Below are 27,963 nucleotides of genomic sequence, written 5' to 3' on the forward strand. Positions count from 1 at the left end.
AGCCTTGTGTCTTGATCAATATACTTTGCTAATGACTTGGAAAGCTGTGATCAAATTATAGATTTTTTTGGACTCCTTAGCATTCTGTGCAGGAACTTGGCAATGTGGAGAACCTGGCCCTTTACTACCCTAGATTGTGCCCCTTAGAGCCTCATGAACACATATGTGATCAACTCAGCTGTCCCATGGCCCTATCTCGGGCGACCCTCAGGAGGAATGACCTGGGTCATATCTTAAACCAGGCAATGAATTCCAGGGTTTTGGAGTATGGTTAGAAGCGAAAATGTGGCTTTGATTGTGGCATTTCCCTTATCCCTAGAGAATCCTCTCCCCATGGTCAGAGACATGGTGAGTGGATGGCCAGAATGGGTCCTGTAATACGAATGTCTCTTACGTAAGTTGAAGCACAATAGTGGCCAGTGCAGCTGTTAAGTTTACAGCTAATGCTATAACACTTTTAATTTAAATTCTAGTGTTTGTAGTTGAAACTGGGTAATGAGTGCATAGGGATTCTTTGTGTTACTGTCCATACGGTTTGTTATATGTTAGCAATTTTCCTAACAAAAAACTGAGAAAATATTAATACATTTTAATATCTTCTTGACAGTTCCAAGAAATTTTATGTTCTATGTGAGGAGGTTTGATTTGCTTGGTCACTGTTGTACTTGTTTATAATTCTACTGATGTCTTTAGTGATATGCCCTCATTAATGGTGGGTGAAAATAATCAATGTGCTCTGTAATGTTGCTTTCTCTTTCCTGAGTTCACCCTTGGACTGGCATCATTAAGAACTTGCAATAATTTTCCCTTTGTGTTTTTTTTTTTGTTTGTTTTTTGTTTTTTTGCGGTACGCGGGCCTCACTGTTGTAGCCTCTCCCGCTGCGGAGCACAGGCTCCGGACGTGCAGGCCCAGCGGCCATGGCTCGCGGGCCCAGCCGCTCCGCGGCATGTGGGATCTTCCCGGACCGGGGCACGAACCCGTGTCCCCTGCATCGGCAGGCGGACTCTCAACCACTGCGCCACCAGGGAAGCCCTCCCTTTGTTTTTATTCTTTATATTTAAATAAGCTTATGTTATTGACACTGAAGTCCTTTATAAGATGATGCTCAAATTCTTTTTCATCCACCCAATATCTAGTTGAAACTTGACTCAGAACACTGAATTTTCTTGTGTTGAATTACACTGCTTTTAAATTTTAAAAGTTAACTTTTCTCCTTATAGAGCGTCAATCTTTCAATACTGTTTTTCTTTCCATAAACTTAATCTTTAAATCCATGATTTAGAATCTAAATTTAGGATTATACTCTTTTAAGCAATCTTTGTATACTTTTTATATGTTTAAGGTATTCCTTTTCCTAATTCTAATCTACTCTTTGCAAGCCTTTCTTTGGCAAACTTCGGATAATAACAACCTCAGGTATGTATTCTTAGAGTGGTGCTGTATTTGAAATCCCACTCCTCAGGTGGGACTTGATCCCAGCCAAAACTCAGAGTGGGACTCGAACCCAAAATCTGGGTCTTGAACCCACCTGCACCTCAGATTGGGATTTGAACCCATGATCCCTGACTTAGGAGGGGACTTGACCCACTGTCTTTTAATTGAAACTTCTCACCTGGTGTCAGGATTTACTGAAGCTCTGGTTCTTTTGTCTCACCCCAGAAAGAATTCAGTGTGAGGCAAAGAGTGAGTTTCTTAGCATAAGATGTTTGTGAGAGATGGAAGTGGGCTGGCAAGGGAGCACAGCAGCCCTGAGAACAAAGGGGGCTACATTTTTACAATCAAACGGAAAAGTGGGGGAGAAGACTACTTTCTTCCTCATTCTTGGGCAGACATCAAGACTTAAACCCTTAGTTCTCCTTTGGTCTTATATTGTGTAACTGGGACTGTGGTGATGCTATTTAAATCCTATGCATATTAGCAAAATGGAGATAACATATACTAAAATATGGTAGTTAATCTCAGGTTTTGGTATAATGTCCCATTTCACCTAGTTTTCTTCTTTCCACTTTCACCTATGTTTATGTCTTGGCTACATGCAGAAATACTACTCTTCAAGCACTATTAACTCTCTGACTTCATGTTACAAGATTCAGAACCCATATCTATTGTCTTGTGTTAACTATCAGGATTTGTGGTTTGAGTGCGTCTGGTGCTCGAATGCACCTGGTCTTCCTTCAAGGTAGTGTGGATTGTTGCTAGGTTATGGTATTCTTTTCTTGAGTGGCCATTAGCTTACAACAGTTTCCCAAACTCTCTTAAAATTCCCTTTCTGTCCTTAATCCCCTAGTAGGATTTCTAAACTGACTAATTATTCTACTCTATCCCTATCATAATCACTATTACATACATTTCCTATATCAACCTCTGTTAATTTTATTAATAAGAGTACATTTCCTTTTTTCCCTATGTTAATTTATTTTTTTCTTAAATTTAATTTTTATTTTATATTGTATAGTTGATTTACAATGTTGTGTAAGTTTCAGGTGTACAGCAAAGTGATTCAGTTATACACATACATATACCCATTTTATTTCAGATTCTTTTCCCATATAGGTTATTACAGAATATTGAGTAGAGTTCCCTGTGCTGTACAGTAGGTCCTTGTTGATTATCTATTTTATGTATAGTAGTGTATATATGTTAATCCCAACCTCCTAATTTATTCCTCCTCCCTACTTTTCCCCTTTGGTAACCGTAAAGTTTTTATTGAAGTCTGTGAGTCTGTTTCCGTTTTATAAAGAAGTTCATTTGTATCATTTGTTTTAGATTCCACATATAAGTGATATCATATGATATTTGTCTTTCTCTGTCCGACTTACTTCACTTAGTATGATAATCTCTAGGTCCACCCATGTTGCTTCATTCTTTTTATGGCTGAGTAATATTACAGTGTGTGTGTGTGTGTGTGTGTGTGTGTGTGTGTGTGTGTGTGTGTGTACCACGTCTTCTTGATCCATTTCTCAGTTGATGAACATTTAGGTTGCTTCCATGTCTTTGCTACTGTAAATAGTGCTGCAGTGAACATCATGGTGCATGGATATTTTCAAATTACGGTTTTCTCTGTATATGTGCCCAGGAGTGAGATTGCTGGATCATATGGTAGTTCTATTTTTAGTTTTTTTAAGGAACCCCTATACCATTCTCCATAGTGGTTGTATCAATTTACATTCCCACCAACAGTGTAGGAGGGTTTCCTTTTCTCCACACCCTCTCCAGCATTTACTGCTTATAGACTTTTTGATGGCCAGTCTGACCAGTGTGAAGTGATTCCTCATTATAGTTTTAATTTGCATTTCTCTAATAATTCGAGATGATGAGCATCTTTCTATGTGCTTTTAGGCCATCTCTATGTCTTCTTTGGAGAAATGCCTATTTAGATCTTCCACCCATTTTTTAATTGTATTGTTTGTTTATTTGATATTGAGGTGCATGTACTGTTTGTAAATTTTGGAGATTAATCCTTGTCAGTTGCATCATTTGCAAATATTTTCTCCCATTCTGTGGGTTGTTTTTATGTTTTGCTTATGGTTTCCTTTACTGTGCAAAAGATTTTCAGTTTAATTCGGTCCCATTTGTTTATTTTTGTTTTTATTTTCATTAGAAGGTGAATCCAAAAAGATATTACTGCAATTTATGTCAAAGCATGTCCTGCCTATGTTTTCCTTTAGAAGTTTTATAGTATCTTGTCTTACATTTAAGTCTTTAATCCATTTTGAGTTTATTTTTCTGTATGGTGTTAGAGAATGCTCTAATTTTATCCTTTTACATGTAGCTGTTCAGTTTTCCCAGCAATATTTATTGAAGAGACTGTCTTTTCTCTATTGTATATTCTTGCCTCCTTTGTCATAGATTAATTGACCATAGGTGTGTGAATTTATTTATGGGCTTTCTGTCCTGTTCCATTGAATGTATATTTCTGTTTTTGTGCTGGTACCATACAGTTTTGATTACTGTGTCTTGTAGTATAGTCTGAAGTCAGGGAGCCTGATTCCCCCAGCTCTGTTCTTCTTTCTTTCTATTGCTTTAGCTATTCAGGATCTTTTGTGTTTCCATGCAAATTTTAATATTTTTTTGTTCCAGTTATGTGAAAAATGTCATTGGTAATTTGATAGGGATTGCATTGAATCTGTAGATTGCCTTGGGTAGTATAGTCATTTTGACAATATTGATTCTTCCAATCCAAGAACATGCTCTATCTTTCCATCTGTTTGTGTCATCTTCAGTTTCTTTCATCAGTTCCTTATAGTTTTTGGAGTACAGGTTTTTTGCCTCCTTAGGTAGGTTTATTCCTAAGTATTTTATTCTTTTTGATGTGATGGTTAATGGGATTGTTTCCTTAATTTCTATTTCTGATCTTTCATTTTTAGTGTATAGAAATAAAACAGATTTCTGTGTATTAATTGTGTATCCTGCAACTTTACCAAATTCATTGACGAGCTCTAATAGTTTTCTGGTGGCATATTTGGGATTTTCTATGTATAGTATCATGTCATCTGCAAACAATGACAGCTTTACTTCTTCTTTTCCAGTTTGGATTCTTTTCATTTCTTTTTCTTCTCTGATTGCTGTGGCTAGGACTTCCAGAATTATGTTGAATAAAAGTGGTGAGAGTGGACATCCTTCTCTTTTTCCTGATCTCAGAGGGAATGCTTTCAGCTTTTCACCAATGAGTATGATGTTAGCTGTGGGTTTGTCATATATTGCTTTTATTATGCTGAGCTATATCCCCCCTATGCACACTTTCTGGAGAGCTTTTTTTTTTTTTTTATCATAAATGGGTGTTGAATTTTATCAAAAGCTTTTTCTGGATCTATTGAGATGATCATATGTTTTGTCTTCAGTTTGTTAATCTGATGTTTCACATTGATTGGTTTACAGATATTGAAAAATCCTTGCATCCCTGGGATAAATCCCACTTGATCATGGTGTATGATCCTTCTAAAGTATTGTTGGATTTGGTTTGCTAGTATTTTGTTGATGATTTTTGCATCTGTGTTTATCAGTGATATTGGCGTGTAAAATTGTGTGTGCGCACGTGTGTGGTATCTTTATCTGGTTTTGGTGTCAGAGTGATGGTGGCCTCATAGAATGAGTTTGGGAGTGTTCCTTCCTTTGCAATTTTTGGAATAATTTGAGAAGGATAGGTGTTAGCTCTTCTCTAAATGTTTGATAGAATTTGCCTGTGAAGCCATTTGGTCCTGGACTTTTGTTTGTTGGGAGTTTTTAAATCACTGATTCAATTTCAGTACTGGCAACTGGTCTGTTCATATTTTCTTTTTCTTCCTTGTTCAATCTTGGAAAGTTGTACCTTTCTAAGAATTTGTCCATTTTCTAGGTTGTGTATTTTATTGGCATAGAATTGCTTGTAGTAATCTCTTACGATCCTTTGTATTTCTGTGGTGTCTGTTTTAACTTCCTCCTTTTTTCATTTCTAATTTTATGGATTTGAGCCCTCAACCTTTTTTTCTTGATGAGACTGGCTAAAGGTTTTTCAATTTTATTTATCTTTTCAAAGAACCATCTTTTAGTTACATTGATTTTTTTCTATTGTTTTCTTCATCTCTATTTCATTTATTTCTGCTCTGGTCTTTATAATTTCTTTCCTTCTACTAACTTTGGATTTTGTTTGTTCTTCTTTCTCTAGTTGGTTTAGGTATAAGGTTAGGTTGATTATTTGAGATTTTTCTTGTTTCCTGAGGTAAGAGTCTATTCATATAAACTTCCCTCTTAGAACTGCTTTTGCTTCATCCTATAGGTTTTGGATCTTCCATGCTTTCTTTTTCATTTGTCTCTAGGTATTTTTTGATTACCTCCTGGATTTCTTCAGTGATCCATTGGTTGTTTACTAACATAATATTTAACCTCCACATGTTTTTGTTTTTTCTTTACAGTTTTTTTTTCTGTAATTGATTTCTAATTTCATAGCACTGTGGTCAGAAAAGATGCTTGATATGATTTCAATTTTCTTAAATTTACCAAGTATTCTGCTGCTTTTGGATGGAAAATTCTATAAATATCTGTTAAGTCCATCTGGTCTAATCTGTCCTTTAAGTCCTGTGTTTTTTTAATTCATTTTCTATCAGATAATCTGTCCATTGATGTAAGTAGGGTGTTAAAATCCCCTACTATTATTGTGTTACTGTCAGTTTCTCCTTTTATCGCTATTAGCATTGCCTTATATATTGAGGTGCTCCTATGTTGGGTGCATACATATTTACAATTGTTATATCTTCTTCTTGGGTTGATCCTTGATCATTATGTAGTATCCTTCCTTGTCTCTTTTTACTGTCTTTAAAGGTTTTTTGTCGTATATGAGTAATCTACTCCAGCTTTCTCTTGATTTCCATTTGCATGGAATACCCTTTTCCATCCCCTCACTTTCAGTCTGTATGTGTCTGTAGGTCTGAAGTGAGTCTCTTGTAGACAGCATATATACGGGTCTTTTGTATCCATTCAGCTAGTCTCTGTCTTTTGGTTGGAGCATTTAATTCATTTACATTTAAGGTAATTATTGATATGTATGTTTTTATTACCATTTTATTAATTGTTTTGGCTTTGTTTTTGTAGGTTTTTCTTCCCTTCCTCTTTTGTCCTCTTGTGATTTGAAGACTATCTTTAGTGTTGTGTTCGGATTGCTTTTTCTTTTTTGTGTGTTTATCTATTGTAGATTGTTGATTTGTGGTTCCCATGAGGTTTTGATATAGCAGTCTGTATATATACACAAGATTGTTTTAAGTTTCTGGTCTCGTAATTTCAAATGCATTTTCAGTATCCTGTATTTTTACTCTCCTCACAGTTGCTGGTTTTGATATCGTATTTCTTTGTGGATGATCTCCTACCTTTGTTGTATGTTTGCCTTTACTGGTGAGCTTTCCTATTTGTAATTTTCTTGTTTCTAGTTATGGCCTATTTTTTTCCATCTAGAGAATTTCCTTTAGTGATTGTTGTAAAGCTGGTTTGGTGGTGCTGATTCTCTTAGCTTTGGCTTGTCTGTAAAGTGTTTTGATTTCTCTGTCAAATCTGAACTAGAGCCTTGCTGGGTAGAGTATTCTTGGTTGTAGATTTTTCCTTTCATCCCTTTAAATATATTGTACCACTCCCTTCTGGCCTGCAAAGTTTCTGCTGAAAAATCAGCTGATAATCTTATGGGGATTCCCTTGTATGCTATTTTTTGCTTTTCTCTTGTTGCTTTTAATATTTTATCCTTGTGTTTAATTTTTTTTAGTTTGATTAATATGTGTCTCAGCATGTTCCTCCTTCGGTTCATCCTGTATGGGACTCTCTGAGCTTCTTAGGCCTGATTGTATGTTTCCGTTCCCATATAGGGAAGTTTTTTCCTATTAATCTCTTCAAATATTTTCTCAGCTCCTTTCTCTCTTCCCCTTTAGGACCCTTATAATGTGAATGTTGGTGAGTTTAATATTGTCCCAGAGGTCTCATAGACTTCCCTCTTTCTTTTCATTCTTTTTTCTTTATTCTGTTCTGCAGAATAAAGCAGTGATTTCCATCAATCTGTCTTCCAGCTCACTTATTTGTTCTTCTGCCTCATTTCTACTATTGATTCCTTTTACTGTGTTCTTCATTTCAGTTATTGTATTGTTCATCTCTGTTTGTTCTTTAAATCTTATAACTCTTTGTTACACATTTCATGTATCTTCTTGGACTGTGCCTCCAGTCTTTATCTGAAATCTTGGATTATCTTTACTATCATTACTCTGAATTCTTTTTCAGGAAGATTGCCTATCTCTACTTTACTTCATTGTTCTTCTGAGATTTTATCTTTTTCCTTCATCTGGAACGTATTTTTCTGCCATCTCGTTTTGTCAGACTTTCTCTGTTTGTGGCCTCCATTCCTCAGGCTATAGGATTGTAGCTCCTCTCACTTCTGTTGTCTGCCCCCTGGTTGGTGAGGTTGGTCAGGGGCTTGTGCAGGTTTCCTGGTGGGAGGAACTGTTGCCTGCCCAGTGGTGGGTGGAGCTGGATCTTATCCCTCTGGTGGGTACAGCTATGTCAAGGGGTATGTTTGAGGCAGCTGTGGGATCAGGACAAATTTAGGCAGCCTGTCTGCTGATGGGTGGAGCTGTGTTCCCACCCTGTTGGTTGTTTGGCCTCAGGCATACCAGCACTGGAGCCTGCAGACTGTTGGGTGAGGCCAGGTCTCAGTTGCCAAAATGGTGACCTCCAGGAGAGTTCATGCCAATGAATATTCACTGGGGCCTCTGACACCAGTGTCCTTGCCCTCATGGTGAGTGGCAGTCGACCTTCACCTCCTCAGGAGACCCTTCAAGCCCTGCATGTAGGTCTGGCCCAGGCTCCTATGGAGTCACTGCTTTGCCCTGGGTCCCAGTGCACGTGAAACCTTGTGTGCACCCTCCAAGAGTGGATTTTCTGTTTCCCCCAGCCCTCTGGAGCTCCTGCTCTCAAGCCCCACTGGCCTTCAAAGCCAAATGCTCTGGGGGCTCCTCCTCCCAATGCCAGACCCCCAGGCTGGAGAGCCTGATGTGGGGCTTAGAATTCTCACTCCTGTGGGAGAACCTCTGCAATATAATTATTTGCCAGTTTGTGGGTTGCCCACCCAGGGGGTATAGGATTTGATTATATCTCGAAAGCACCTCTGCCACTGTTAGATCATGGCTTCTTCTTTGTCTTTGGATGTAGAATATCTATTTTGGTAGATTCATGTCTTTTTTGTTGATGGTTGTTCAGTAGTTAGTTGTGATTTCGGTGTTTGGGTGAGAGGAAGTGAGCTCAAGTCCCTCTACTCCACCATCTTGTCTGTACCCTCAAGGGTATGTTTCCTCTTGTCATAGATTATAAATCTAACTACTGCAAGTAGGCCTGTTCTGTTTATTAAAAACTTATCTGCTTTTCGTCTTGAATCTCACAAACTTCTTTATAGGTAATTAAAATAATTTAAAATAAACAAGTTATTTCTTAGGATTATTTAATATTTTCTTTTCAGCTTGTTTACTGCACTTCATTTGACATTCGTAGTTTTTTAAAAGCTCTAGGAAATGATAGATGTTCATATCTAAGGTAAATGACATAGATTAATAAAATGGTAGAGTTTAAAATATTTATAATTTTTTGTTAATCAATATGGTATCTAATAATGCAAATAAATACAAATAAATTCTAAAATAAAAAACTTCCAGTTCCCTTAAGCTCCTTAGTCACTTGAGGCTTTATTTTAAAAGCCAGTTTTACTGGCTTTGTGATTATTTTGTCTTTTTTTAAAAACCACATTTCCTCCTCCTCAGTCCTTCCTCAATGACATGTGCTTGCATGTGCATACATGAAAGTACAAAATTGTACATATATCAGTGAAATACACAGAAATGTACATATATCAGTGAAATACACATGATTGCCAGCTTTAGATGGATTTATAGACATGTACACTTAAATGATTAAATGATTACAACAGCATGAACTTTAATTATTTGGAAATACATTTCCACAGTTTATCAGACTCAAGAATGTAAGAGACTAGCTTTAGTTCTCTCAATCCCTTTTCTGCTCAGAAAATTTGACAATTTAAAATATACTTCCTTTTAAGTCTTAATCCTTATCAAGTGATACTTTGATGTGATATGACATTGTTATTACTATATCTTTGATCAGGCATTTAATAGATATGTATGTATGATTAATGAAATTTAAATTTAAGAAATTAGGAACTAGCCTTTTTATATTGACAACATATATTGTAGAGGCAGTTTCTGTGACTGAACAGCACATAAAACACACACACACATGCACCAGAAATGATTCCAACAGCTTAAGCAGAAGGTACTTTTAGATTACTCTGCTTGAACTGATCCTATTGTTAAAGGATTTCATGCCTTTCAACATTTAGTTTTTATTTCAGTTTGCTTTTTTACATCTTTCAATTTTATGTTATAACTCTATATTAACTTTATCATTTTATTCCTGACTCATGCTCCAAAATGCTTTGCTGGTTATAGTAATGGATATTTTATTGGATTGTAGTTCTTACAGGAAATAAACTGATAAATCTTAAGTGTACTTAAATTGTTTTCACAGTAAAGCAGAATTACTTAGTAAAATTCATAAGAGAATATAGGCAGGATGTACACCAAGAGCAGTTTTATTATCATACTAGCTGTATAGTAACTATGCATTTCGTATGTGTCCTTGCATATATGAAATGGGAGCAGCAGTACCACTTGTAGGCTTTTCCAGAGTCAGAATATCTTTATGGAAAGTACACCTGGGTTTGGAGACAGATAAAGTTTTCCAACTTGCCTGTTTCACTTAATAGCCTGTGTGACCTTTAGCAACTGATTTCAACTTCCTAAGTGCCAGTTTCCTGTGCTTTTGAAAAGAGACAAAAACAGACATAGTGCATTCTTGAGAGGATTCATATAAATTACTTGGTACAGTACCTGCCATATAACTATATTCTGTTAATGGCATCTATTATTGTTAGTAATAGTTGTAGTGGTAAAGATTACAGAGGTAGAGGGAAATGTGAATATAAGTAACTACTCTTAGTAAGTTTGTAAACTATGCATGTTTTCTTTGGTTTATATGCACTCATTTGTGGTAGCAGGCTTTTATTATACAGATGTTATATTACTCTTAATGTCAGATGAAATTATTTGGAAATTTAGAGAGAAAATCATTATATATTTTTTAAATAATATAGCAGTATTATGTAAAATTCACATCTTCCACATATTCAAGTCAGATTGGTCAGCAGTGTAAAAACAGCAAATATAAATAATGAAATTCCTCTTTTTCATCCCATTTGGTTACATTTTTCCACAGAATATGCTAGTTATTTTTCTTTTAGTTAATTCTAAGCACACATGTTTTATGAATCTGAATTAAGAAAAAAGGGTGTATTTTGTTAAGAATTATTGATACTGTCATTGCTTGGAAAGGAAAATTTAAGCATTTAGATATTTTGTTTGGGGTATAGAATTATTTATAAAGTGTATCTACCAAAAGTTGAGTTGTTTTAATACTCCTCTATCCGTCTGAGAGGGATTAGAAGAAGGTATTGCAATGTTTGCTTACATAGGAAAATACTGAAAGAAAGCCACTTAAATCACATGTATGTGTAAATTTATTGATGGTCCAGAAAAATAAAGTTTCATGTACTTCAATTGTTCCTCTTTTCCAGGTTGCTTCCTTCTAATTTTGTCTTTTATACAAGGTGAAAAGAAGTATCTAAATAAGTTCTGTTGTAATTTAGTTAAAATATTCTTATGGCCTTTCACTGTAAAATAATACTTCAAAAATTAAGGTAACTCTAAAATCCTTTGATGTAGAATTCTATCCTTTGTGGCATGGACTTGATTTACCACTCTAGTCTCATTTCGCACTATTGTCCCTTTCATTGTCTTTCCTTAGGCAAGTTTGAACTAGTAGCTGTTTATACATATCTTTGTCAGGGTCTCTCTGACTTTGAAATATTTGCAAATGTCATTGCCTGAGAAAGACCCCTATCCCTTCCACCCCAAGTGGCTAATAATAATTCATGTTTCTCATCTTAGTTGGGACGTCAGTAGCTTCTGCATTCTAGTTATTTAACTCTGTGTTTCCTCTCCAACACATACACATATCTCCAGCTTCTCTATAGTACCTTTACCTTATATAATGAGTACTAATTGTTTTTGATTTCTCTATCTTTCCACACTGGAAGTTTTGTTTTTTTTTTTTTTTATAAAAGAAGCTATTTTTCCCCCCTTCATGTTCCCTGTACCTTGAACAACACCCATAATGTGCATTTAATAAAAATTATAGATGAATTAAGGTGTGCAAATACATATGCATCAGAAAGGTGAAATGTCTATTTCTCTATACTGAAATAAATCAATTTTAATCAAAATGTTTATTGTGTCAAATCAGTGTGGAAATGAAAATATGATGCTTTGTTTCTATTCCTCTATTATATATATAAATATACATATATAGGCAATTAGTATATATTCATTTCTTACATAAGAAATAAAAATTATCTGCAGTTCCATCATCTAGTAATAGTTATTTTTGTTGTATATTTTCTATTTTGTTATCTATAATACTCTTGTTATAATATATTAAATTTGTCGATCCATATATTTCCATCTGTCTTTCAGAAATTCAAAAGACTCATTAAGACTTATCTCCCAACAACTATATAGTCTTTATTTAACTCTGTTATAGAAATTATCATAAAGTTCCATAAATGTTCTTCCTACTAAATAAACTTACACTGAATTATTTAATTCTTAATTTTGTGTACCTAAGTCAATTGGAAACATTTAATTTACTCTCCACATTTGAATATGGCATACAAGTGTATACATAATAAATAATTCAAATATGGTATATTTGTTGTGGAAATGCCTGCAAAAGGGAGTAGCAGTGAATTTTTCATTAGAAATGTCTGTGCTTTTTTCTTTTAAAACCTCTGAAGATAGCTATTCTTTATTTAGGGTTTATTTGTTTTGCTTTTATTAGGCTTTTGGTTAATGAAGCTTTTCGAGTTTTTCATTTATCTTGATTTAAATTTCCTTAGTCTTAAAACTCAGGCCAATGGACCAGAGTTTACCAGTCCTTTTCAACTCCTATCTTCAGAGTGGAAGCCCTTGAAAATAAAAAAATGTGGGGAAAGCATAATGGGAGTATTTGCTATCTATTCTTCCCCACTGTATGCATTAGAGTGTAGTTTCTGATTCATATACAAACATTTATATACCTACAGATTTATAACTTATTTTTCTAATACTTAGGACTCCAACCCATTTCAAAAATTTTTCTAAACAACCATTCACTGAGAACAAATGTTATTTGTTCCTTTACCTGCTACTACCTTTTTGCTCTCTTCCCAGTTCCAAAATAAGTCTAAATAAACACAACTTGTTATGTCTTGTTTTAAATTTATTTTGGAAAATGTGGCCACATTTTCACTTATCCTTTTCAAACAATTAAAACCTTCCCTTTTTACATTATATCTTCTTGAGTTATCTAATCTCCATTTTCATTTTTGTCTGAATAGCAGCACTAGAAGTTTTGTAATAGGGAAGTTAGAAGGTTGGGACATTAATAGTCCATAAAATATTTATTTTATATATTTCAGTGTCAAATTATGTTTACCTAAATTATGTATGTACTTTGATAAACAGCTTGGATAACTTGCATATCTCAGGAAGAATTTAAAGCAAAGAGGGTGAACGGAGAGGGGAAGGGAGGGGTGGCAGAGGGGAGGAGAGGAAGAGAGGAAACAAGTTTTGGTAGTGAGGTTTGTGATGACCACTGTCTCTCCCTGGAAGAAGTTAAATGATGAGTTAAATGTTTTTATCATTAAAATATTATACAACTATTTTATTGACCAAGTAAGAGAAACAAATTCTCCTTTAAAGCAACATAAGGCAAAAACAGAATCTAGTGGAATCACGTGAACTTCTTGGGAAACTTAAGTTACTTAAACTTTGTAAACTGTATTGTTCTCCTTCAAAATGGGTGGTAATAGTAGTAAAACTCCCAAGATGAGATGTGATCATGTGAGTACAGCACTCCCAGCTGTGCCAGACACACAATGAACACATTACAATAATTATGCTCACGATCTCCTTTTAAGTGATACATTTAGTAATAAGAGGACCCCAGCCAGAGGCCCAGTCACATTAATCAAAATTAGTACATTTGCATTTGAATTATGAAATCCCAGACATCCTTCATGTGTTATGTCCCTTAGTTATAACAGGATTGGAGTCATGTCAGTTCCCTTAAACAACAGACTTCTAAATGTGTAGATTCCAGAAGGAGACAAGAAGCAAAAAAATAAAGATAAAAAAATATAAACATGCTAAATGGAACACACTGGATGGTATTATTTATTAAAAATGTTTTGGATTTTAAATGTAAATGCTCTGAAAAGAGATCCGTAAAATCCTATCAATTTAATTTACCAAACCGAACAAAACACAACAGCTAACAAAAACAGTATAATCATTTGATCTCACATTTAAGCAAATCATGTCTCTAGCATTCAACCACGATCCTGACTCAGTGGTTCCTATACTAAAAGAAAAGATGCCAAAGATGCAGTCATTATGACCTGAAATTTAAAGCTCTAAATGTTTAAGCTGATAAGTAAAGCACCGCCAGAATGAAGTATGCACACAAAGAATCATTAATTGTACAGTAACCAAACTTTAATTAGTGGGGAATATTAGTGTAGAAGCACATGACTCACCAACAATGTGTTTTTGGTTTTGCTTTTTTTTTTTTTTTTTTTTGCAGGACAAAGTTCAGCATTTACAGAAGGCTTTTGCTTCAAGAGTAGATAAATCCACACAAACTGAACTTCTAGGCTATGATGTAAGTAGCTATATAAAACCATTTTTATCTTTTTTATTGGTATTCAGACCTCCACAGCTTATTTACTTCTGCTGGTGCTGTGCCCATGCATTGATTTAATAGGATTTAGTGGTTCCCCATTGATCTTTTGCTCTTAAATAATCCCCAAATACCTTCTGGGACTGAAACAGATAATTACAGGCACCGACTAGCGTACCAGTGTCTTATTAATTTCTTTAAACCAACAACTCTCATACAGTCTTTTGAATTAGTGAATTTGCAGACATGTGGAAGAGACATATTAGAATACTAGGACAATTTATTTTGAAGAGAGTACTAACTTATTAACTGTTTGATAAAGTTACTATGTTTGCAATCACTAAGGGCCAAGCATATCATTTTTACATTCTGGCACATAAAAGGAAACACAGCTTTGCAGAGAAATTTACAATACTATTTTAGCCCTTGGGCTTTGGTGCAGGTTGCAGAAAGTAATTTAATTGAAAGTTAGCATTTTGTTCTCAGTGTGAAATACTTGTTGAACTGTCAAAATAGGATTATAAAACATGTTTTAATACAAGATGGCTTCTAGTAACACTAAATGATTTTTGACAACTTTGATTCAAATACCTATCTTAAATAAAGCAATGAAGTTTTCACGTTGCCTAAGTTCATGACTTTAAATTTCCTTTTGATAGAAACATAAGGGAATTATCTTCTGTATCTTGTATCTAACATTTGTGAGAAATCTCTTTTTTAAAAAAATGTATTATTTTTACCACTTTATTGACAAGTATTAGAAGAGAGAATTTTAAGTTTGATGAAGGGGTATAATGGTAAAATGTATGTCTATCTGCATGTCCTTGTGTTTATAACATAAATATGATGTTACCATTGTGTTGCCTTTCAAAGTATATTAACATATTTAACATAAAGCTGTCTCTATGAGGATATAAACCAAAGTTTTCAATTCCAGAAAAAATTGTTTTCATTACTTTTTCAATTTAAAAGTACATTATTTTTTAATTTAAAAAAACATTAAAAGCTATGCTTTTCTTTTGTGTTATTCTCTTACATTCATTTAATGTTTATTCTAGATACCTAAATATTCTAGATATCAATATTCTGACTATAATACTTCTTGAATACCAGTGCTATATGTTATTTAAATGATATTAATATTTAATATTTTTTAAAATAAATGGTTTTTATTAAGTTGAAATGGATTTTACCACAATAATTCAATAGGGGAGGTAGCTAAGTTGTAGCTACTAGCAATTTCCTATGCATTTTAATGCATATCTATGACCCATACTTCTCTTGTTTTTACAAAATTTCTTATATCAATGCTATTTAGTTCTCCAGACATGTAAATAAAAATTTAAAAAGCCATGATCATAGTTAATTCTTCATCATTCATAGCTTCTTTTCATATCTGACAGTGAGAGCTTAATGTATTTTACTGGTTAAAGAGTAATAATTTTTTGGTAGTGAGTCCTTAAAGGATCACCTTGTACAAGTTTCTGATATGATTTGGGTAGTCATTAACATAGAATGATATGTTCTGAAGATTTCATACTTTATACTTCCTGGTGATATATTGTAGGACAATCATCAGAATCAGCAAATTAATTACCAAAAATATGCATCTAGAACCCTATGCCAGTAACCAGATGTAAGTTTTGTAATAGATTTTAGGGCAATTTGTATTGAAAAAACTGGGGAGGGAAATACTTTAAATAAACAAAATAGAAATAAGTAAAGCATTTTAAATGTGATAAATTGTGTGACTATTTGGAATATTATTCATCAATAGTGTAACTTTTTTCATGACTGAAATATATTTTCTATACTTTTCAATATCTATTTATAACTCTATTTTTACATTCTTATATTCAATAAGAATCATTATCCTTTGACTTTAACATTTCGCTCACATTTTCTCAGGAAATATAATTTGACATTTTAATTTTTCACAAATATATATATACCAACTGTATGCTATATTTATTTGTAATTTGCAATAGTATTTATCAGAAAAAATGAGAAATCTTATAGAAATCATGCACATTATGGATGATTTTTTTGTCTCTTATTTTTTTTCTAAAACTCAATATTCGCCACAAATTGTTCTTTACAGATCATTATGGATCATGTTTTAGTGATATGAATGTCAGTATATAAGGGACTACAAGTATCTATTAATATAATTTCCTTGGGAAGACAGCTGTTACTACACATTTTGCTTAAGAAAGGAAATAGAATCCCCAGAAGATACTAATTATAATGAAAACTATTAAAATAAATTTCCAAATATCCACTACAGTGAATAAGTTCAAAGGTTTGTACAATAAACAACTTCTAGCCTGTAACAGATTTATCAGGAGACTTGAAACTAATGTTAGAGTACAGTGTGCTCTGATTTCTAATGCACATGGCAAGAATTATTTAAAAGTAAATTCAGGGCTTCCCTGGTGGCACAGTGGTTGAGAGTCCACCTGCCGATGCAGGGGACACGGGTTCTTGTCCCGGTCCGGGAAGATCCCACATGCTGCAGAGCGGCTGGGCCCGTGAGCCATGGCCGCTGAGCCTGCGCGTCCGGAGCCTGTGCTCCGCAACGGGAGAGGCCACAACAGTGAGAGGCCCGCGTACCGCAAAAAAAAAAAAAAAAAAAAGAAAAGAAAAAAAAAAGTAAATTCAGAGTATCTCAGCAAGGGCCTGTAAACACAATAGTTCTTGTGATGAGGGAGATTGTTAAATAAATGATGAATGTGTCTTAAATAATCAATGCCAGTTTAACCTCTTTCACCCTCCTCTGTCTTCACAGGCTTAGTTCATTGAAAGATCAAAGAATAATTTCTTAGGTGTCACTTGAGTTATTAAAACTGGAGAGAATATGAATAGATTTTGTCAGGTAGCAATGTTGCCAATTACAAGATTACATTAAGAGGTAGGCAAGATTCTTCTGATTACACCAGTTGTATAAGTAGATGCTTCAACAAAGCACATATGCTGCCTATAAACACTTTATAGTTTGAACTACTGCAAATAACATTTTGGTTAAAGTAATTGAGCATGAACAACCAAAATGCTATATTCTGGCAGTGAGAAAATTCAGATCGTTTTACTAATTTGACACGTTTATGGACAGTTTTTTAACTTCCTTTTGATGGTCTACAGAAGATTGTCATTTTAAATGTGGCTGATTGACTTTGGGTGTAAATTTTCCTTTCAATTAGTGCCTGAACTTGACTCAGAACTGTCACAGGATCTCTAGATTACTCTTAGAGGCAGAAGCACTAAAGTTTTAAGAAGATCTTCCTTTCATTAGTATATGTTTTACACTTATATTTAAAAAGAAGTGTTTAGTTGAACTAGGAATGCTTTGTTCATATTTTCTTTAAGAGTTTTAAAGTTACCAGGTATTTCATCAAATACTAGTAATCACTGTTAGTCTAAATATCATTAATGGTTTTCATTTGACTATTTAAAATCAACCGAATTGTGACATCACACATTTTGTCTGTCATGTATGAGTGAAGCATAAATCAGTTTAGAAATGTATGCTCACAGCACTGTGTGTTCTCCAAATATTTTAACGCATTTTCCAAATGGTGGGATTTACTTTGTAAATGCAGTTTTCTACTTAAGTAGTTGCATTATGAATACACACTTTGAAAAACTCAAAACAATCACCTATGTATTCTCAATTTATGCTATTTTTCTTAGATTTAATTTTGGATCCCTCCCGGCACAGTTAGTAGTGTGCAGGGAGTTCTAACAAATATGAAATAGTTCTTCATGTAAGGAATAAAAGTAATTAGTTTTTACTGTAATTGTTTTATTAGCTATTAGAGCAGGAGAATATTTTGTGTTATGCTAACACATTATGTCAGCTTGTGGGTTAAGCCCAATGCTAAGAATTGAATAACTATCAGTTAGGCTCCCTCATCCAGCTGCTAATAAACTGTAGTTTCTTAAACCTATTTTGGATCCATTCGTTGCTATCATCTTTCTTAAATTCAGTGCTTATCCTGATCAAATATCAGTGTGCCCCAGTGTTTAGTAGATGAGTACCTTTCCCCAGTATGCTTCATTCTTTAATATTTACTTATCTCAGGTATTTCTGTTAATTTTTACAAGTTAAAAAAATCAGATTTCAAAACTGAATGATATATTCTAGATTTTCGTTTGAACTACAGTTTTTCATATTACATTAAGGGTAACTTTCATATAGGAACATTGATGAAAAACACTGGAAACATCGACTGCCACAGGTGCTTGTTAATATTTAATGGAGGAATCAGCTTATCTTTTGGTGAAATTCTAAGGGCATCACTTTTGAAGATTCATACATGCATCGTTCAACAAATATTACTAAGTGCTTACTGGAAACCAGGCCTTGTTCTAGGTACTTGAGATACATCCTTTAACCAAACAACAAATAATCCCGCAGGGAGCTTGCACTTTATTATACTTAAAGTAAAAAATATAATAAATAAGTAAAGTGTGTATGTTAGAAGCTACTAATGCAACGTAAAAGGGAAAAATAACACAGGGAAAAGATAATTGTGAATGTAGGGATGTGGTCAGGGCTATGAACCAAAAATTTTAAATAGAGTGACCTGGGCAGGTCTGAGGATGAGGTGTGAGATGTGAGACTTGAAGGAGGTGAGGTGAAAAATCACCTTTAGCCAGAAATCCTTTTGTGATGTGCTCCTTGCAACTCCTCAAAGACCCTCAGTCAGAACAAATTGCTGTTATCTTGGCTGCAGGCCTAGAATAAGAATAGTTTGCTTCATTTAGAGGCCCTGCAATATGAAAAAAAAAAAAATGCATTCTGGACAATTAAACCCTAGAATCAGACCCAGTGCATCAAGAGACTCACATTAGGGGAGCCCGACCACCTGAGGGAACAGCCTGCTCAGCCTCTTTCGATTATATTCACTTAGGGGCACTGAGAAGAAAACTGTCGAATCGACTATACTATGTAAATTACATTTGCTTTTCTTCTTTCTTTTTTTGCATGCATTCTCTCCAGCCTCTTCTCTGTGTACCACTCTTCTTCCAGCCCAGGCAGAGCTGAATCTATAAACTTTAAATGTATAGTTACACTTCATTGTATATCGGCACCTCCCCTTTATTAGAGGTGTGCTACTAACAGTGAACAAATAAAGAAAGCACTCACTAATTACTTGGTGAAAATTAAATGAATAGATTAAGACTCTAATGATAATTTTTTAATGATAATTTTATAATCATAAAATCAGTATGCAGTTTTACTTTATTCACAAAAATCATACAGAAGTATATATTGCTATCCTACATTTTTATTCTATATTTCTTTGTTATATCTAACAAATATTTTGCAGTGACTACTTTGTGCCTTTTAGAAGACGTATTAAATGCAAGTCAGCATAGACAACCAGTGATTTTAAAACATGGGTGACAACGTGCAGTTGTCCTTAACAGTATTGCATTGAATGGTTCCTTTTAAAATTCTGAAGCTTTATGTAGGAGCTAGATCATTCTTGGAATGTCTCCAGGTCTTTAATTCATTTCTGGCTACATAGAATTGGTGTTAGTTAACTGATAATTCTTTCCTTAAGTGAATTTGTGGTTGAAATTCTCATGGGGAAAATAGGAAGGCTTAGGGTTAACTATGAAAATTCTCATAATTGTAAAAATATTCATTAAAACAAAGCAAAAGAGCACACCCACAAATATTTTATATAGCTTAAATTATGTAGGGGAGGAAAAATAACTTTCCCTCTAACCTTCTTGGCGGAGGTCTGCCCGCCACGGTAATAGAGACAGAATAACTGTAGAAAACAAACAGAAGTTTAGTAGCGTGTATACTTCCTGTATAAGTGGGACATACCCAGGAAAAGAGTAATTCCCTGATATGGCCCAGACCACCACCTTAAATACCACCTCCAGCTGAAGGCAAAGAAAATGGGGGTAGGGAGGGCAGTAATGGGAGGTTACCAGGAAAAACACAGTAAACAAGGGTATGGTTGTTGTGCAGATTTAAGTTGGTGCCCTCTTCATTGATAGAATTTTCTAGAGATTGGGTCATTCTCTTCCTGGTACCGAGAGAGAGATGCCCTTACAATTGGAGGTTTGTCTTAAAAAATGTGAATTCTTCTTACAAAGGGTAACTTCTCAATTTTTTAGAGCTTCTCCTGCTGTTTCTTAAAAATAACCAGCTCAAGATAATCCATTTGCCAAAGAGGCATGTTTTGTGCTAGTATATTTTGCTCCCTTTCATCTACTAATAGTGATGATCATATTTGCTTAAAATTATGTTGACTCTGTGATAGCATTGATAGGAGAGAAGAAAAGTAGATATTTGTTGAAAAGAAAATTTCTCCCAACTCACTTCTACTTCCATCTCATAGATTGCCATTTCTATAGGAAATCTAACTTCAGAATTTCAAATATTTGCCTTAGAAAACTTTAGAAGTTATTTTAGTATTTTCCAGTGTTCTAAGTGGCATTGCATAATAGGGGGTCCCTTCTGAAGGAAGAAAACACAATGTATACGCTAAGGGCATCTCTCAATATCTGTTTATGATGTACTATGCAGTTGTAGCTAATCATAATTTGTATTAATTTAAGCTCTAAGACTTTCTTCAAATACTTGTTCAATGTAAATCTTTGGAGATTTATATTATTCCTAGGGAAAGCAATGGTTTCCTTTAATGTGGTCTACAATCAGGAAAATCTGTAAAAGGAAATTTATTCTTTAAATATATATATACACACGTATCTTTGCAATATAAATACAAAATATTTATATAGATAAATATATATATATATACACCAAAACACATAGTCTCTCAATACACACAGAGAAACACCTGCATGATATAGGTATAAAAAATAATCTACTTTTATTTACTTATTATAGAAGGTAGGATTCGATGCAATTTTTTTGAAACTTTTGTATGTATATACTAAGAATTAACAAATTATACACTAATATGTTTTAAATAGCTATTTGAATTTTAATATGATTAAACTGGATTCATACAAATATTGGCTGAGTATATTTGATCCAATTATATTATACTTTGCATAAATTAATATTTAAATGTTTTTAAAGGTAATAGTCACAATGACTCCCTAAAAACACTACTTTTTCAATATGCAGAAATCATAAAACCATATATTCTAAATTGAAATGATAATGACAGTTTTTTGCCTTAGCATAACGATGTGACAGTACTTTATTTTTTTCATTATACCAACTGATGGCTTTTCTATTTTGTCATGGTTGAGGCTTTGTTTAATCAGGCTATCAGATTTAATTAATTAAATTACTTCATTTTTCCCCCTTCAGTTTTCTTACGATATCCACTGTTCTCTGACAATCTCCTACTTGTAACTTGATTTCAGCAGCGCAAAATAGGATAATATCTGTCAAGATCATTAGCACTCATAATGGTCTTTCTCTATCAAGAAGTTTCTCAACTACTTAACTCATACTTTGGAACTTGAGAATACTTGTATAGAGGAAGAAAAATTATTTTCCCTCTACCCTTATAATACAGAGTAACAAAACAAAAACATGTTTAGTAACATGTGTACATATGGTATAGATGGGAGGTACACAGGAAAACTAGGTTAATGCCCGAAATGTCCCAAGCTACCTTCTTAAATACTATCTCCAGCTAAAGACAAAAGAAAGATGTTGGGCAGCAGGGAGGCAAATTATAGAGGTTATCAGAAAAAGTAGAATAAACCAGGGTATGGTTGTTTGGCATATTTAAGTTGGTGCCTTCTCCATTTATAAAAGTTTGTAGAGATTTAATCATCCTCTCTTCTGGGTATAGAGAGGGAGATACCCTTAAAAGTAGAGATTTCCCTTATAAATGTTAATGTCTCTTACAAAAGGGTAACTTTTATTTAGTTTTCAGAGCTTCTCCTGTGTCTGCAATTACTTAGAAATAATCAGCTTAAGATGATCCTTATGCCAAAGAGACATATTTTAGGGTGTCAAATTCTGCTCCCCTTAAGTCCTGCCTTTAAAACTTCCCCAAGAAGTCCCACAGTTCAGGAGCTGAGTTGATAAGTTGATCCATTATTTCACTGAACCAGTGTCTTAGTCCTGAGAAGAGGTCAATCTAGTTAAACTGTTGTGTCTCATTTCAGAAGTGGTCTTGCAAACGGGCTTCCAAGGTTAGGTCTATACTGTGCTTGCAATCAGGTACTTAGTAAGAGGCATTTCTGTAGAGAAAGAAAGCTAAAGATTAATGATGAGAACAAACTATAACTCAGTATCTGAATCCAGGCACAAGATTTCTATATGTCAGGCTCAAAGCATCTTTTTCAGTTTGATTGTCTCTGATATTATCAGGTGTTTAGGTAAACTTGGAGTGTCCCACGTATCAACAGACATGGAAGATTGTCTATACATGAGCTGTTGTGGTGATTTCTCTGAAGTTTATATCAAGTTGTTCACATTCAGTTTGCAGAACTTTAGGAAAGGGCTTTTCTTTTCACGCATTCCAAGTTAGAAGGGTGGGAGAAAATTGGAAGTGAGTTTGAAGAGTTGTAGCAAGATATTTGAGGAAACTGAAAGTTTCCATTCCAGTTTGCAGGTAAAAAATAATAATAATAATAAAAAAATAATAGGACTAGAATCTAATATCCACAAAGTTATGCTACTAAAACATGTCCCTCTATAATCACTCTCATTTTTACCAAAGACAATCACAGTAAGACTAAAACGTTTGCAAAATAGGTCTAGTCTCATTAAACTTGGCCTGATTATTTACATAAGTGCAGCAAGAATAGTGATTGTACAGGTTCTTTTTAAATCTGCTTTGCTAGAACTTTCATAAAGAATCACAGATTGAACCTTTAAAAGCCAAGCCAAAATGTTGCCATCAGACTTTGCCTGCAAAACCTATATATATGTATATCTCTTCTCAAGGTATAAAAATACCTTGAGGTTCCTGTACCTGCCAGAAAGTTGAACTTCCTTATTCACCTGGGAAGGTTGCTGGGAACCCTGTAAGCAAGGTACCAGGCTATTTTTCTAAGGGACATTATAGGCTTCATAAAATCAAACTTAGTTTCTTAAAGTTACGTGGTCATCTGATTCTAGGCACATTCTCAAATATGACATTTCAGTCAAAGCCTTGGCAATATAGCCAGTGTTGCCAGTTTTGTCCTGTTATAAGAACAGAGTCTTATTGAATTTATGCAAATAAGTATAAAAATACTTACAGTTTCTGAATTATGGAGGGATCAGCTAGGGAGAAGAAGTAATTGTTTCATCTTTATTCACAAAGTCATACTTTGCCAAATTGCTTTAATTCATACTCAGGTCAAGAGAAAAGAAAAAGGTTTCCTTAAGTCTAGAAAAACAAAACATTAAAGAACCAGCAATGTTTCAAACAAAAAGTCATAAAGATTATATTCATCCTCATCACTTCATTCATTCCCATGTTATTAAATCTCACTCTTCATTAATCCAGTTCTTGGATTATTTCTGGTAATTCTTACCTAGTTGGGTTTCATGATCTTAAAGTTATCAGGAATTTGTATTCTAGAGTGCTTGTTAGAGTCCTTTTCATGAATTTCCTTGAAGATTAAGCACTTTGGCAAAAGCATGAAAGTGAAATAATAACTGTCTGTAAATGACAAATACTTAAAAATAGCTACTGTTAAAGATCGGATGAGAGTGCATAACAATGCAATTGACAGGGAAATTTGCTTATGTGTCTGACATACATTTTAAGATAATAAATAGAATTATTTTATTACCAGTATAGATCAGATTTCTAGGAATTTCATACCTCATACATTTGCTTAGCCAAAAACACATCTTACTTTCCTTGCAGTTGTTTCCCTTACTGTTTCTACTAGTTTTAATCACATTAATTAGAATTTTTAACCCTTATGAACTTTATAGTGAAAACTAAAAAGTAAGCAATTATAAACTGTATGTTACTACAGTTTTCTTTACATTGGCAAATTAATTATTAATACATTTTATAATTTAGGAAGCATGTGCTCCTTTTAATAGTAAAATCTTTCGACGTGGCACAAGAAATGTTTACTAACAAATCCAAATGTAATTAGTTCCTCTATAATAGGAAGCCAAAAGTAGATAAGCTTATGTTCAATAATTGATGTTTAATATTTTATCTTATTTGGAAATAATCTAGATATTTGATAAATTTCTGTCACTTAACTCAGCAAAATTCTAAGAATTGAAGTTACCAAAAGGATTTGGGAAACTATTTAAATAGATGTACCATAATACATAATTATTGCTGAAACATTCACCTAAAAACTCTTATCCTTTTTAAATCACTTGTTCTCAACAATTATGTTTAAACTACTCATGAAAATTTTGTGAGATATTTGACAAAGTCAGCCATCATCCTGAACTATTTTTCTTGTTTACAAATTTTGTTAACAGAGGTAATATGAACTTTCTTTAACTAGTAAAACGAAGTAGAATGAGAGTTGGATGTCTGCATTATATGAAGACATGTCTATTTTAATTAAACCAACAAACTTCAACTAGCTTTATTTACTGGAGATCACCCAAGATTCTGTGTTTTTTTTTAATTGGATTAGTTTCTGTGTTTCTGAGAGTTTTAGGAATACTTAATTTATAAAGCACTTATTTTAAGTCAATTAAATAGAGCTCTTTTACAGATTAATTTTAGCAATAACATCTGGAGGTAGAAAAATACCACACATCTACAACATACATATATAGACATGTGTAAACATACAGATACAAATATATATCTTAAAGCTTTCATTTTAAAATTTTAGCTATGAGTCAGGTACAATATTAGTACCTGACTAGTTTATAAGAGACTCACTAGTTTATAAGAGAACAGTTGGGTCCAAATTGTGTTTCTGGAAATTTGTCCACTAAGATGGGGAAAGATTCTTTTTTCCTTTTTCCTACTAGTATTTGTGAAAGAAGAGACTTGGAATTTTTCATTTGCCCATTTTCCAAATAACTCCTTTTTTCTCTTTTTGATGAGAAACATCTCCCTAAAGTTTACATTTCAAGGATTGGTTCTTAGGTCCTAGAGAAGAAGGGGTAGAAAATTTTTAAGATGGGGTAGAAAATTTACATTTCAAAAACACAGAAAGTATCCAAATTTTCTCCAAAATTGAGTTTTGGGGTATATTTGCATATTATCGGAGGCCGGGAATAATTACTATTTAAACTTTCCTTATTTTTCTTAGGTGCAGGATAGTACTGTTTCCAATGTCCTGATCTTTTGCAAGCATTTTGAGATGAATAGGGGACCTTTGGTGGCGTGGGTAAAAAGGATAGGTGGACTTTGAATTGTTTCTGGAGCTGCAACTCTGGTTTTGCAAAGATTTGAAAAACAAAGTTGTTTCTAATTCCTCAAAGAATTTGGTTGTAGCCTAAATGATATCAAGGGACTGACCTGCCCATTCAACTACATTATTTTCAATTTGCTTCATATCAGGTAGAAGATTTCCAACTAAGAAGGAAATCAAGATCTCTCTATTCTGGAGCTTTAGGGTTTAATGCAGTGTGCCTTTTAAAAATCTATATAAAGCTTTCAACAAAGGCTTTACAATGCTCTCCTTTTTTTTTTCCTGAGTGTACAATTCAACCTTAGACCAATTAACCTTAAGGGGGAAAAAGCCTCTTCTATTGTTTCAATGAGCACCTGAACATCAGCCTCCAGCTGATCCATTTCCTGATCATTTGTGGGAGGGCCTGGGAGAAATTCTGGTCATCTGTTTCTTCTGTGAGGGGGTTTTCCCAAGAGGCCATCTGGTTTATCTGATAAGTACAGTACAATCATGGGTGGGAAGAATACCGTTTAGCTACCAATCAGGGTTCCAGTGAATGTGACTGTGGATGTCCACTGATCTTTCTAACTGTTCTCTAAATTTGATAGTATCTTCTGAAAGTTGTGGTTAATGAGGCTTTGTAACTTCATCTTGTCAAAGGGGTCCGTAAGGCAAGCCATTTCAATTCTTAGTGTCCTCTTCTCAATCTGGTCTGTGCATAGTACCAAAAAGACAGTTGTTAGAATGAGAGCTCTCCAAAAATTTTTCAAGTATAGAGGTTTTTCCAACTCAAAGGATTCATCATCTGGCCATTGACCAGTAGGATCTTATATATCTCAATAGCAACTCAAACCAATAAGGCTTTTTATGGCTTAACCATAGATGCAAGAGGCATCCCAAAAGAGTGTACAAAAGCGGCAGCCATCACAAGCTCCTGAAAATCCACTCCCAAAGTTAGCCTAAGACAGCAAAGACCTTCATTGTCACAAGTGGTAAGAATGGTATAGGGAAAATGGTGTCTCCGGTTTTCCGTGAGAACGTGTGATGCATTCAGTTACATACCCGCTAATCTGTGACACCAGGCAGGTGCTACTAGAATGGGACTTATCCAGCATTAAAGAGACAATGAAGTTTGAGATGTCAAAGGCCCCCTATGGACCGGGACCCCTATGACAAACTCCGCTGGCAGCTGGTGGGGACGATGAGAATGCTGCTATTGGGCTGTCCACTAGATGCATGCCGACACGTGCATCTTCTGACTGGTGGATCCCAGGGACAATATTCTCACTGGTTACAAGGCCAAGCTTTTAAGGCACAGAATAAAATGGAAGGAAAACCTCTCTAGGCTATGGTTCTCCTCCTTATAACAAATGACAGAAAAGACAGAGATAAAAGCAAACAATTACTATCTCTCCGGGAGGAAAGTGGATCAATATAAAACAAGAGTACTCATAAAAAAAAATCTTTACCAAAGTTGCTATACCCACGAAACTAATTCACGCAGGTATTTTCTCCCTTTAATCTAAATTTGAAAAGGAAGGGACAAGAAATGCTTACCTTCCTTTCTGAACCAGGCACTATAGAGACTGATCCAGGAGATCTGCCTTTGGTAAGAATTATTACGCTTAGCCAGCTTCTGCCAGTTTTCCAGAATCCCATCTGCAGACTCCAGAGCAAGTATGGTGCCTCAGCAAACCCCATCACGGGTCTCCAAACTGTGGTGGGAGAAAAATAATTTTCCCGCTCTCTGTCTAGGTTCTTGACTGAGTCTCCACTGTAATGAAACACATTAAGAGGAGAAAAACAAAAATGTAATACCACGTATATCTCCTGTATACATTAACTCCCTGAAATGGCCAAGCCAACGCTTTTAATACCATCTCCAGCTAGAGGCAAAAGAAAGGTGTTGGGCAGTGGGGAAGCCAGTTATGGGAGGTTACCAGGAAAAACACAGTAAACAAGGGTAAGGTTGTTAGATTTAAGTCCGCGCCTTCTCCACTGACAAGAGTTTCTAGAGATTTAGTCATCCTCCGCTGCCTGGTACAGAGAGGGAGACTCTCTTACAAATGGAGATTGCCCTTATAAACGTAAATATCTCTTACAAAGGGTAACTTTAGTCACTTTTCAGAGCTTCTCCTGTGTCTGCAGTTTCTTCAAAATAATTAACTCAGTGTAATTTTCATTCCAAAGAGACATATTTGGGGGTGGCTAGTTCTGTTTGCCTTCACTAGCTTATATCGTCTGCCAATAAAAGAAGTAGTAATCATTTTAGGGAAAAAACGTTAAAATATTAGATTATTAGTGTTTCAAAATAAAGATGTAAAGTGTTTTAA

At 34.4% G+C, this 27,963-nt stretch overlaps 1 protein-coding gene across 3 annotated transcripts in view; it reads left to right on the forward strand.

Moving 5' to 3' along the window:
• CCSER1 (coiled-coil serine rich protein 1) overlaps positions 1-27,963 on the forward strand; it is a 1,259,722-nt gene that overhangs the window by 673,958 nt on the left and 557,801 nt on the right. For 2 of the 3 annotated variants that reach the window (XM_027116919.1, XM_027116921.1), the window contains exon 9: positions 14,261-14,338. The exons of the other annotated variant lie outside the window; for it this stretch is intronic. In XM_027116919.1, coding sequence (XP_026972720.1) covers positions 14,261-14,338 — 78 coding nt within the window. The remainder of the gene's footprint in view (positions 1-14,260; positions 14,339-27,963) is intronic. 3 annotated transcript variants of the gene reach the window in all.

This window comes from Aethalodelphis obliquidens, unplaced genomic scaffold, assembly GCF_003676395.1.
Source record: "Aethalodelphis obliquidens isolate GAN/ISIS:26980383/991018 unplaced genomic scaffold, ASM367639v1 scaffold17, whole genome shotgun sequence".
NCBI classification, from domain to species: Eukaryota; Metazoa; Chordata; class Mammalia; order Artiodactyla; family Delphinidae; genus Aethalodelphis; species Aethalodelphis obliquidens.